At 47.1% G+C, this 12,633-nt stretch overlaps 4 protein-coding genes across 4 annotated transcripts, besides 11 other annotated features; all 4 read right to left on the reverse strand.

The window, feature by feature from the left end:
• Positions 1–12,633: part of a sequence feature (sequence corresponds to BAC RPCI93-28B13) that runs on past both edges of the window.
• Tb927.7.3610 (hypothetical protein, conserved) lies at positions 373–1,638 on the reverse strand (the record flags this gene model as incomplete). The annotated part of the gene is made up of 1 exon (XM_840891.1): positions 373–1,638. One exon carries the CDS (start codon positions 1,636–1,638, stop codon positions 373–375), a length of 1,266 nt encoding a protein of 421 aa, XP_845984.1.
• On the reverse strand, positions 2,324–4,417 carry Tb927.7.3620 (tyrosyl-tRNA synthetase, putative; the record flags this gene model as incomplete). The annotated part of the gene is made up of 1 exon (XM_840892.1): positions 2,324–4,417. One exon carries the CDS (start codon positions 4,415–4,417, stop codon positions 2,324–2,326), a length of 2,094 nt encoding a protein of 697 aa, XP_845985.1.
• Positions 5,784–5,827: a microsatellite.
• Positions 6,149–7,735, reverse strand: Tb927.7.3630 (TPR-repeat-containing chaperone protein DNAJ, putative; the record flags this gene model as incomplete). Its single annotated transcript, XM_840893.1, has 1 exon — positions 6,149–7,735. The coding sequence occupies one exon, from the start codon at positions 7,733–7,735 to the stop codon at positions 6,149–6,151; it is 1,587 nt and encodes a 528-aa protein (XP_845986.1).
• Positions 8,245–8,326: a microsatellite.
• Tb927.7.3640 (hypothetical protein, conserved) lies at positions 9,661–10,716 on the reverse strand (the record flags this gene model as incomplete). The annotated part of the gene is made up of 1 exon (XM_840894.1): positions 9,661–10,716. The coding sequence occupies one exon, from the start codon at positions 10,714–10,716 to the stop codon at positions 9,661–9,663; it is 1,056 nt and encodes a 351-aa protein (XP_845987.1).
• Positions 10,731–10,757: a microsatellite.
• Positions 11,211–11,238: a sequence feature (AT_rich).
• Positions 11,538–11,581: a sequence feature (GA-rich).
• Positions 11,678–11,698: a sequence feature (A-rich).
• Positions 11,699–11,754: a sequence feature (A-rich).
• Positions 11,983–12,034: a sequence feature (A-rich).
• Positions 12,177–12,213: a microsatellite.
• Positions 12,337–12,372: a microsatellite.

The raw sequence follows: 12,633 nt of genomic DNA on the forward strand, positions 1-12,633 counted from the left end.
CGATTGCAGCGGACGGTGGCAAATCTTACAGCTGCAAAAGGGTGCAGAGAAAATGGAAAACGAAGAAAAAACAAAATGAAAGAGGGAAAAAGATACGGAGCCGGAGATAGAGAAGAGAAAAAAAAACAGGGAAGAATAGCCTGCATAGCGGTGGCAGACATACACCTTTCGTGCAACTGCAGAATAAGGAAGAAATGATATCTCCAAAGAGACCAGTTGTACCAACCTCTAGTACAGAGGAATTAGGTGCACTATCCCCCCAGTAGAGTACATGCATATAAAACAAGGCACATAAGAAAAATGTTGTACATCAAAACACATTTACAGGTGATGAGAACGCGGTTCTCTCAAGGGTCCATTATACGTCTTGGCTCACGGGACGTTGGTACTAATCATGTACTTATCAGCGATGAACTTTGGATGGCACAAGTCCATTACACAGTCCTTTCCATCATCACTAACGGATTCATCGGGCTCCTCGCGCCATTTAGCAATTGCCGTGTCCACGAGTGCCCGCTGGAGTTCTACATGTGTTGTGCCGAAACTCTTGCAGTCATCATCCGGGAGCCGGTCGAGTAACTGAAGCAGCGGCAACCACCCAATCGAACCATCAGTGTGGACGACATCCAAGCAATTCATTAGAAGCTCATGCCGCTTAATCTCTTCACGGAACGTGGAAGCGGGAACGGTGTAAGTTGGCATGATATCTTCCATAGCACGCCGCACATCAGCGCAAAGTTCGCAAACTTCCGGCACGTACTCACCGAAGACAGATTTGAAGGCACCCAACATGATATCTACATCAACGAGTGAAATGACGCTGTTGTTCAGCGTGCGCTCCTCCATTATGTATTTGCAGCGCACAAGGATTAGTACATCAACTTCTTCGAATATCAGGCTTACACTGGCGATAAGGTCTTCAAAGCTAATGCAGTCTTGGGTGTTCCAATAAAGAAAGCGAAACAAGTATTCTACCTCGTCTTTGTCTAGCAATTCCTCACCAAACAAACAACCCACCAAATGTGAGAATTCATCAACTGTAACCTCACGCATTCCTAACCGCCGACCCTCAGCACGCAGTTTCTGCAGAACTTCTCCCCGCTCCATCTCCCGCAACCGGGCTGCAATGGTATTGTTTTTAAGAAATAAATCGGACGAGAGACATGGCAGTAGTGTGATCATTGTACCGCGTAGCAACCTGGGTGACGAACTGTCGTCCATAAACGGGAAAAGGTGTTCTGGCATTACGCTTGCCCTTGAGGAGGGGCTACTTTCATGCTGTGATGTAAGTAGCCTGCAAAGGTTCGGCTCACCGTGGAGTCTTGCTTCAAAAAGATCCAAATTGTTAATGACACCCGATGCGGCATCATTGGAACCCGGGTATTGAGAAATGGTGATCTCAAAGTCTCTCCCAGTCGAATCCTTTGTCGGAGGAACAGAAACCGACGCATCGGGAATGTTCTGAGGTGATTTGTTTATTCGTGACCGCTTACGCCACTGGATCGGTTCGGCAGGCGAAATAACACGACATACTGGCCTCGGTGGCTCATGCATCACCGTTCCAACCGTGCGGATGACAGGTAGCTTTAGCGACTCATGCGATTTACCAAATGGTCGCCCGCCGCTCCTAGAGGACATCAACCTCTACTATCACCGATTACAATGAGTGGGAATTTGAAAAGACTATCCAGGCAAGCAAACTGACGGACGCAGAGAAATAGTAAATCTAGAGGGGAGTGGAAAATAACCACTTTTTGAATTCACCACGTCGTCGTTCTGATGCAACAGCCACGGCTGCACCTCTTCACTTCCTCCCTTGAGTGGTCAGTAAGGAGAGTTGTGGAAAATTGAAGCGCCGTGAGGAATATAATAAGAGGTGCAATTAAAAAACAAAGGTTAAAGCAGAAAAATCGGAGAGGTTCCGTCGCACAGGGAATGCCATTTTCAACTTTAATGAGTGCCTTTAGAGGTTCTTCAGACGACTTGACACTGTCTCAATTTAAACATAACAAATGCCTATCAATCGGAGGAAAGCGGAAACCAAGCGGTTTAGATTCCCAATGTCACAAAATAGCCCATGTTCGCCCCATTGGAAGGGTTGACGTTGGACCAGTTTTATTTGCAGTTAAATCTGTAACACACAGCCTTCTCTTTTTCCAGCTACCCTGCACCACTGAATTCGGTCTTACCTTCAACTTCATCCCTTCTTTAGTTGCATAACACAATAACCGTAGCACAAAGGCGACGGCATAAGTGCCAAGGGTAGCGCCGATATCCGTCCCATTATCTTTAACAACAATAATGATTTGCGCTCTTCACTTATTTACTTACTCTTAGAAAGCGACTTCTCCGCGTTCTTTAGAGTCTGGGCATACTTCTTCCCTTCCGCAGTGGAAAGAACAGCTTTTGCAGCCGCACACTTATCCAACAGCATCTTGGAAACCGCCTGCTTAAGATCCGCAGGGTGAAGTGCACCTGACAGTGCGTCAGCACGCAGCTGCCCCTCTCCTTTGTACGCGACATCGCCACCATTCGCCTCAGTTCGTTCTATCAAGAGGGCTCCCTGTTCTCGCATCAGCCAAGTCGCAATAGACAGCACTGGGTTGGCGTCTTCGTTAGGGGCACAGTACGCCCTCTTGATCTTACGCCTCATGTCCATATCAGTGTCGTCGATGAAGAGGATGTCATCCTTGTTGACTGGGCCGCTGGCGAGGGTTTCAGAAACCGGCGGCTCCGCGTTGCTCAGCGGTGGGACAACACCCCCAAGAGCGGGAATAACTCGCAGTTTACCTTCGTAAAAATCCGTTGCGATCTCGTGGCAACCACGGTCATGTGAAGTGCAGATGGCGTGTGTTGCCTTCAGCATGGCAGCATCTGCAACGTACATAAGCGCCGCGACAACAGCACCGGCATTTTTGAGATCTCCGCAGACTTCCTCCACCCGCTGCAGCTTATTCTTCCGACCAACATTGATGGCGGTGAGCCAGTAGTCGTTAGGATTCGCTAATATCATTTCACTCTGCCGCACTATTCGCACGCGCTCGCTTGGCAACCAGTGGGACTTGAGAATCGCTGCATTTAACTCGAGCGCGGCGCTGATGTACTTTTCCTCGCCCCCTACATTATTGCACGCCATGGCGGTCCACTCAGGAAGCAACAAAACAGCTTCACCATCTGTGTTTTCTCTCAAGAACTGTTTTATCGCGTCACTCAAAGCAACAGCAAGATCCACAGGAAACTTGATGCAGGCCGGTAGCCAAGCCACGGCTAATGGCGTCGCTGACTGCTCTGGAAGTGGCACAGCACTGAGAGGTGGTGCCGCACCGCCGGCCCGAAAAGAGAGCACCTGTTGCAACAATGACGCCGCATGCGGATCCTCCACAAAGTGTTTGCGCACAGGCTCAAGTATTCCGTTCAAAAGCTCGATAAGGCCCTCCTTTAACGCCTCCTCGGAGATGTTGCCGTCAACAAAAGCTTTCTCAAGGTCTGCGTAGGTGTTATACTCCGCACCATCCACCACAGCTGTGGCACCAGGCTTTGAGAAAACGAGGCACTCAAAGTAATCCAACACAGGGTTTTTGTCTTCCGAAGCAACGGGTGCCCCGTCGTCCGTAACTTCGGTGCTCTTTTGCGCAACACGTGGACAGTACGCCGCACGTATCTTCCGAGCTACATCTTCCTCACTGTCTTCCATGAATATGGCGCTGTCAGGATCGCTTTTGCTCATCTTTGCATGCCCTTGCTTCAACCCCGCAAGCATGTGATGAGAAAGAATAACGGGTTTGTTCTTACGACCAATGAGGTCACAGTACTCACGTGCGAGCATGTTCACCTTCCGTTGGTCCAACCCAAGTTGACATATATCGGCCTTTAGGAAGAATATATCAGCGCACTGCATAAGTGGGTACAGCACCTGTGCCGCTGTCAGCGTTCCCTCTTGCTTACCCATGATTGTGCAGCATTTCTTAATGCGGGCAATGGTGTTGCGGCGGCTAATATCAAGGACAAGCTTCCAATACGTGTTCGCATTATTCGTGATCTCGTCACTGCTCCACAAGAAACGCACCCGCTCCATGTTCATATTGGCAGCCTTCCACACCTCCGTAAGGTATTCACCGACGATACGGATGCGCTGCAGCTCTCCACCCACCTTATCATTCATCAGTGCAAACCAATCTGCAACCCAGAAGACAAACTCGCAGCCGCTCTGAGTGCACTTGTTGACGTTAATTGATTTGAACACGCCCTGCGCAACGTGCATGCGTCCTGAGGGCTCGAATCCATCATAGCAACGGATGTCGGGTTTCTTTTCCAACATCGCCCGCAGCTCATTCTCTTGAATACACTCCTCCCCGACGCTACGGATTAATTTAAATCGTTCCTCGACAGACCCCACATCGGCGGTGTTGGTTGTCATATTTGCCTTTGTTAACACTAAGCAGTGGATTAATGATTTGCGCGAGAGTGAACAATTCAGCTTCGGACCCGCCAACTCACTCCAACCACAGCGCCTCCAGAATGCTGCCGGCTGCCGCGTTTGAGCGTTAGTTCTTTTTTTTATCTTAACTACCAATGGCCAAACGTTCCAGCGGGAGGGGGGTAGGGTGTAAAATATTCGGTAAGTAAAGCAAGCACTTCAGCGTAGCACCAGAAAAGCTATATTACCCAAAAAAGACATATTGGGTGTGAAAGAGTAAAATACGAAAATGAAAATACCCTGGAAAAGAGCAGCGCACGACGTTTCCACCGATGCCATCTAGCTGCAAATAGTTTGTAAACAACGTAAGCTAAATGTGGGAACGAAAAAAGGAAATAAACCCATGCTTTCACTCATTGTTTGGGTGCTTTGAACAAAAATTAGGGGAATGTAATAATTACAAACACTGTGTATACACAGGTGTTAGCATGAAAGATGCAAACTTCACATCCTCTACCTCAAATTTACAGCACTACACTATCCAAGCCCGTGAAGCGGAGACGTTTCATGTTGTCCTCATCAATCTTGTTTATGTGGTGCCTATTGTACCTTCTTGTGTTTGTGGAATGGCGAGATGTCAGGCCTCCTACCATGCCTTCCTCTCCCTCTGCCTCCACCTGACCTTCTACTCACATAGTGCTTAAGATACTTTTCGGTATTTAACAGTATAGGCCGGATACAGGGGGTAAGGAGGAGGGAAAGAGAAGAACCAAAAGAAGGGAAAAGAGGTTAACAATACCAAGAGGCGACTGGGCCATATGCGGGATAGTGGGAGGCGAGAGGAGCGACTCTTGCGCCTCTGCCATTTTCCAGTGCCCACTTTACACATTTCATATGTGCGTACGAGACCCACACATCATTATTCATATGACACACAGTAGATCCCATGGTGGCGCAAAACAGACAGCACTGGAAAAAAAGGGGGGGAAGGCACGAGTCAAGGGAAGCCAGACAGCCATCAGATGTCCATACGTGTGCGCAGGAGAATCACGCAGAGATGGCGATGAACAGGGGAATACAAACACACAAAATACAAGAAGACAGAAAGTGGAAGCATCAAATACGGTTTTAAAAAAACACAAAATATAGTTTACAGAAAAGGAAAACGAGACGTTAGCACATGGCAAACCCAGCACGTTAACTCCCTAACACGTGTGCTTTCGATGTCCTTTTCCCCTTCCTTCTCCTTCCTTTACAAGCAGCTACCACCTCACTTCCCAGTTTCGCACATCATGCTACTTCGAACAACCTTTTTTTCCCCCTCCTTCTCCATCCTCCGTGCTTCTTGGTGTTGCGGCTGCCTCAGCACAAACAAACAAACAAATACACACACACACACACACACACGCAGGATTTCCTGCAAAACAATGGGCACCCCCGCGGTTTCCCCCGCCCCGACATGTCAAGGCTTTTCTACAAATAACAGCAGAAGACACAATACGCATGAGTGAACTCACGTTAGCAAAAAACGTAAACAAAATAGATGTCCCTTCCAGTCCAACATTGTTTACCTTTTTAGTTGGCAGTATTCTCCCATTCCTTCCTGTTATGCCCTGCATTACCCACCGTATTTCGCACCTGCAACTGTCATCCTCGCCTCATCTCGTTTCATTTCATTCCATTATCCAACCCCTTCCCTTCTCCAGGTGCTATGCATAATTCTCCATCCCTTTAGTCGAAGTGAAAATAAAACTGCTGAAACCTTCCACCTTGTCCAAACATTTCGTTGGGGAAATTGAACGGTTGGCCGTGGAATGCATGCTCATCCTGACCAGGAGGTTTCGTAGGATCCTCCCCATTGTCGTAACGGGCGCGCTTTTCATCGTCGAGCAATATTTCCTTGGCTTCATTGATGTCCCGAAAGCGCTTATCTGCTTCAGCTCGCTCCTCCTTGGAAAGCTCTTGCGAAGCTAATTTATCTGGGTGAAATGTTTTTGCTAGATGGCGGTAAGCACGGCGAATCTCCGACGAGTCCGCCGTCTTTTTCACACCCAATATCTTGTAATAATTTTTTCGCAGTCCCACACGTTTGATCCTTTCCATTTTGCGCTTGTACTCGTTCACCTTGCCATCGTTTGGTTGTAGTTGCTGAGCTCGTTGAAGCATTTCCTCCGCACGCTCCACATTCCCATCCATCAGATAAAGCTCCAACTTTTGCAGTAAAATGCTTACAACAGTTGGGTCCTCGGGGCTATAAAGTTGAATAGCCTCGTCGCAAGCAGGAAGCCCATCTTTTGTGTCTTGCATACCCACAGCTGCATCACACCGCCAACGCAATAGTTGATCCTTATACGGTGGGTTTTCCTCAAACCGCATGGCCCCCTCAATCAACTTCAAAACCTTTCCATAATCCTTTTCTTCTAGAGCCTTCTCCACACCTTGGGTTACGCGGATTTGCTCGCGGACCAGCTTGTGCAGCTGAGCACAGAGAGCAAATTCAGGATCAAGCGACAAACAGCGACGAAGCTCCCGGCGAGCCTGTTCAAGCGCCCCTAATGCACGAAGCGCACGGGCACCCAGTGCCACTGCGTCAAGGTTCTGCGGCTCCCTTTGTACTACATACTTTAGTTCCTCGCTAGCAGCCTGGTTGTCCCCACAGGCCAAAGCACATTCTGCACGCTGCAGGCGCAACCCCGCGTTATCCTTCGCAAACTCACGTATCATGTCGTGCAGAAAGCCCACGCATGCGCACTGTTCATCGCGTGATAGCGTCACTGCACCCTGTTTCGCTGCTTGGAGTTTGAGCTGAAGCGGTATCCACACCTCCGCATACCGCCGAAGTTGTTGCAACTTCGCCTTGTATTCCTGCACCTTAGCAGCCTTGCCCCCCTCGCTCATCACTTCAACGAGTTTCTCGACGTCCCGCACGGCTTCTTTCAACTGCCCCGCCTGCGAGTACAGCGCTGATCGCAGCACCAAACCGCGTTGGTGTTTACTGTCCAGCTTCAGGAGTTGGTCCAAATCACTCATACATGCATCACGCCGTCGGAGCATAGACAACAGCTCTGCACGACTGTAAAGTCCACGAATGCTGTTGGGGTTGTGCGTTAACGCCTCTGTGTACTTCGCTAGCGCCTCCTGGTAATAACTGCGCCCCTGCCGCAGTGCCGAATCACCTTCGAGAAGCAATTTCTTTGTGGTGTCATCATCTGCTACTCCGCTGCACTCAGCGCCAACAGCAGCCCCGACCAGCAACAAAATCTTCAGGATCATATTATACCGACACTTAATAGCAGAGTTCTCCCCTGTAATGTACATTTCCTTCCTGCCTTTCTGACTATCTCCCCTGAGGCCGCTGTTTCTGTTTGATTTCTCTCTTTTTCTATATTTTTTTATATTTTGTATTTCTCTTCAGTGAGGTGGAAGTGTCGTCAGCCGTAATTGTTGACTGGAGAAGGGACAAGTGGATCTTCTCCCTGCCGCGTGTTCCCTCAAATCCGCTACCCTTCTCTAGGTTTCCCTTAGCTGTTGCTTTTTACACCTGTAAATAAATATGTGCAGGTTTGCCTTCTTTTGCTTCCTCGCCTGTTTCTGTTCTCCGCTAACTCTCAGTTTTAATAGTATTTGCAATAATATTGGTAGTGGTAAGAACCAAACAAAGAAAGTTCCTCCTTGAGGCCTGGGAAATATACCCCAGTGTCTCGGTGTGGTTTTTGCTTGCTGTTTCCAACTCTCCAAAGTAATATTTCCGCCCTCCACTTCCTCCCGGCACACCGCCACGCTTCAGGCCCGGGAAGGCAGCCGGTAATCTCCCCAGTGAATGAGTAAAAACAAAAAAAAATCCAAAAGAAATTCAAGAAAAGAAAAGTGTGAAGAGAAAAGATAAAGGAAGGGACAAAGGAAGGAAAATACAGTATGAAATTCCCTACTCCGACAAAGTCGAATGCCTCACAAGTACGCAGTTGGTCAAGCATCCAAACGAAATTGTGCCTTACTCATTGCGACGCCTCGCATCCTCCAAATACGCACACACACACACACCTGCATATCACCTCTTACGGGAATGCAGATGCCGTATTTGCATCAAACATGAAAGGAAAACACCACTCCAACCAATTTTATGTAAAAATTCACCTCCGCATTGGGGTGGTAACAAAATCCCTGAGTAGTTGAGCAACTGCAAAAGAAATCAGACCCCTTTTGTACGAACGATACTTGAAGTTTGTGATATGGACAGACAAGTGTGATGTTTAGGCAATCAGTATTACATCCGAGGGTTAGTCGTGAACACACATCAACACACACACACAAAAAAAAAAAAAAATAGTGTTATCCATGTTATTAACCAATGCAGCAGTAACGATCTCCGTAACTAAACCAGAAGCCCTCAACCCAGGCCCACAGTTAGGGCCAAACCGCTGCAATGAAGGCACGGACAGAAGCAGATAGCACCGTGAATTCAACAAACATACACACACGCTTACATGACTATGAAAAATATTAACCACATACTTATATATATATGTATACGGATGCGTTTGATCATTTTCGCACCCAAACGTGAGTCGCCTCCCTTCGCTTCTGCAGTTGTCATCGGTGATGTTTTTCCGATAGATTTGCCTCTCTAGCGGTGCTCAGAGGAAACGTATAAATGGAGTTTCCTCATAAGAGGGAGCGTGTGAGAGCTCATCTTCCAGGAAGGCACACCAGCGTAATTTGTGCCGGGTGATAACTTCATTTCCGTGTAGCCTTGCGTATTCCCTTTTGGCAACCAACGCTTCCAAAGATGCCAGCAGTATCCTCGTGTGATTTAAGCAGCTGAATGTGCGTTTGAAGTGAACACAACCAGCTACCTTTTCAAATAACCTCGCGACCACGCAGATTCAGTTGGATCGGGGGAGGAGGGTGGGGGAATCAAATGTGGAGGTGATGAGAACAATAATTTTTAGAGTTAAAAATTCAACGATAACGCGGTGAGACACGTGCAAACGGGTATATGAATGCACACATGCACAAATGTACATATCCATATGTGTGTATACCTACAGTTCTGAAGGTGAGGTATTTTAAAGCTTTCACATTCATCACACTCAGTATTGCTGGAAAGGTAATCATCTTCCTATTACGGTGTAGTAGTAGAATCACTTAAATGAATAGCGACGTGGGGAAGGCTACCACACATTGGTCACCTGCACCACCTCCTGCTCAGCAGAGGGAAAGTGAGATTAAAAAAAAAAATGCACTTAGGTTCCACATAAAGGCTCACCATCAGATGGGCCAAGGGTTCCTGCATCAAACAGTATCGTGGGGAAAAAGCAAACACTCCAATTAACACAGTTCTGCTGTAGTGCATCAATGGCCTTAAAGGCACCCGCAACCGTGTCAAATCGCACGAGCACGCGGACCAGCTCTCGCGCAAAGCGCAACTCCACTTCAACGGGCGTTGATGCGCACTGTTCCAGTCGTGCACGGACGGCTGTGCGTTGCTCCTCCGTTAGCAAAGCGGGCCGCACAGAGCGCACAATACCATACCGTGCGCACTGGCCCTGTACATTCTCAAGAAACGCCAAACCAGCTGCCCTTAAGCTGCCAACTGCACCACCTTCGTTATCCCCCCCTGCGGTGGCATCCTCCTCAAATAAATCGGGAGGCGGGCCGTCGCGAATAAAACGGATGAGGATAGTTGAACTAGGTTTCCCGGAAGGAGCCTTGCGACCGTCCTGAGCGTTTGTATCCTCCTTCACCATGTAGCCTCCAGCAGCCAACGTCGACCGCTGAAACACAAGAGGAGCGCTGCTACCGGCAAGCGATGAGGGTGGCAAGCCCATTGATGACATTCCGGATGAAACATCGGCATCTCCATTGCTACCGCTCGCGGCGTCGCCGCTGGAGGAAGACGAGGTGGCCATTTTCATGAACTTCTCCAATTTTGATCCTATGCGACCTTTGCGATCCATCCCCGTGGCCACTTTCACCTTGTGTGCCGCCTCGAGTTCGTCACGTTCCAGTCGGATGGCTGTTGTGATACCGAGTGCTGCGCTCTGCCGTACACGCCGTTGGTGCAACTCCTCTACGCTGAGGTGAAGTGGCAGTACTTCACTGCTGCCTGGAAAAGACGTGTCTGTCGGTGTTGGCGAGGGCGGCTGCACCATTCCAGGGAAGTCAAAGGGCGAAGGAGTTGCCAAGATTGATTCCATCGATGTGCGTGAAAGCTTTTCATTTTCTTCTACCTCACGCGCACGCTTCCACTGTACTATTTTAACGTCTCGGTAATTGTTAGGTACCGCGGGGTCGTACATCGTTCCCGTCTTCGTATATATATATATATATATATATATATCTTATTTTTCGTTCACTCACCCTCACCCTCACCCTCACCCCTCTTTCTTTCTCTTTCCCCCCACAACCTCCGACGATAGCTTCCTATTTTTTTTTCCTCTCAACGTGCTGCTGTGGTCACACGAAGCCAGATGAAGTAGTGGAATCAACGGGAAACAACAACAGAATAAAGTGGTCGAAAGAATCATATGTATTTACATTAGATGAATTCTCCTTGCCACGCGAGCCGCGCACCCTCCTTTCTTCCTCCCTGTCTATTTCCGTTTCAAAATGTTAGGCTGCTGTGAGAGGCACAATTCCACAGTCTGTTATAATCCCCCTTTTCTCTGAGGGACAAAACATACAAAAGGATGACATTGGGATAAGGCACTTTTCCCACCTAAAAAAGGTGCACGCCCCTTCCCTGTTCATTCTGTAGCGTCCCTCCACACATGTATGGGACACGATACGTATGTATATATAAATATATAAATAATTATAAAGAAGGTGGAGGAGAAGGGAAAAAAAAGGGAAAAAGAGGATTTTCTCCAGCTTGACGCTACAAGTGAAAAAACGGGCTCCTCCATCCCTTTTCTTCTCCCTTATATTTGGACCTTTCAGTGGGCATTACATCGATGAACGGTAGCATTCACGCTCCATCATCATAGGAAGCTTTTCACTCTTTACGGGAACAAAGGCAGCTTCATTTCCGTGTGTCATCATCCCTTAAGCACTTCAGGTCGCGGTTATCGTTGGAAAACATTAATTCGCATTTGAAGGAGGGAATAATGAAATAATTAACAAAGGAAAGAAAGGGAAGAAAAGAGAAGAAGAGGAGTGAAGAGGGTGCAAAACTGCTCATGGTATTCTGCACAACAGATGCCGCACTCGGGTGATCAGTCATTTGAGCAGTCACAAGTGACCAAGTGAGAACGAGCTCATGAAAAGAAGTGAGAGAGGTATAATAAAAAGAAAAAAATGAAAAAAATGAAAAAAAAGAAAAAAGAGACAAACACAAACATACAGACAAAGTCGAATACCGAGAGAAAAGGAAAGAAATGGTCGTCGTCGTTGTTGTTAATATATATACTTTTTTTTTCTGCACAGGGTGGTAAGGACGTTTAAATAATGAAAAAGAAAACACAAAAAAAAAAATTACAATAAAAAAATGGGATGGGAAGTAAGGCACATAATGAACAACCGGAGTTATCACCTCTAAGAATGGATCAATAAACCGAAGTTTTCTTAAGAAAAAAAAAAAGAAAATAGGAAAACAGGAAAAAGGAAAAAGGAAAAAAAGTACGCATGAGGTTTCCTAGCCCTCCACCTTAGCAGTCATCCACAACAATACAAATACGCGGAAGAGACTATAAAGCAAAATTAAAGAAAAAAAACTACAAAACAAAGAAAACAAAAGGTGCGACAACCGCCGAGTAGATGGATACATATGTATATGTATACATGTATATATGTATATGAGTGGATGATTGGATGGTTTTGTGTGTGGAAAGGAAATGTCTGCTGCATGCGATGGTTTTGTCTTCTCTTCGCTTTCTCATAATCAAATGCACTCATGCGATCACCCGTTCATCCATGCACACATGTATATATATATATATATATATGTATATATATATTGATCCATCTAAACAACTGACTTTTACCCCCAAACCGCGTGGATGACCCCGTACGTTTCCTCAGAGGCACTTCCAGCTGGTAGTAATAATATTACAACCACTCGCACCACCAACATCACCCACTTTGATCTTAAATGCCCTCTTTTCTTACTTTAAAAAAAAACGCAAGAGAGGAGCATTTCAGGACTTAATTACTTCCCTTTTTTGATACTGCTTCAGCCTCTTTTGCCTTTTCTTTTCTTTTCCCTTTTTTTTCCACCC

The sequence above is a fragment of the Trypanosoma brucei genome, chromosome 7 (assembly GCF_000002445.2).
Source record: "Trypanosoma brucei brucei TREU927 chromosome 7, complete sequence".
NCBI lineage: Eukaryota > Euglenozoa > Kinetoplastea > Trypanosomatida > Trypanosomatidae > Trypanosoma > Trypanosoma brucei.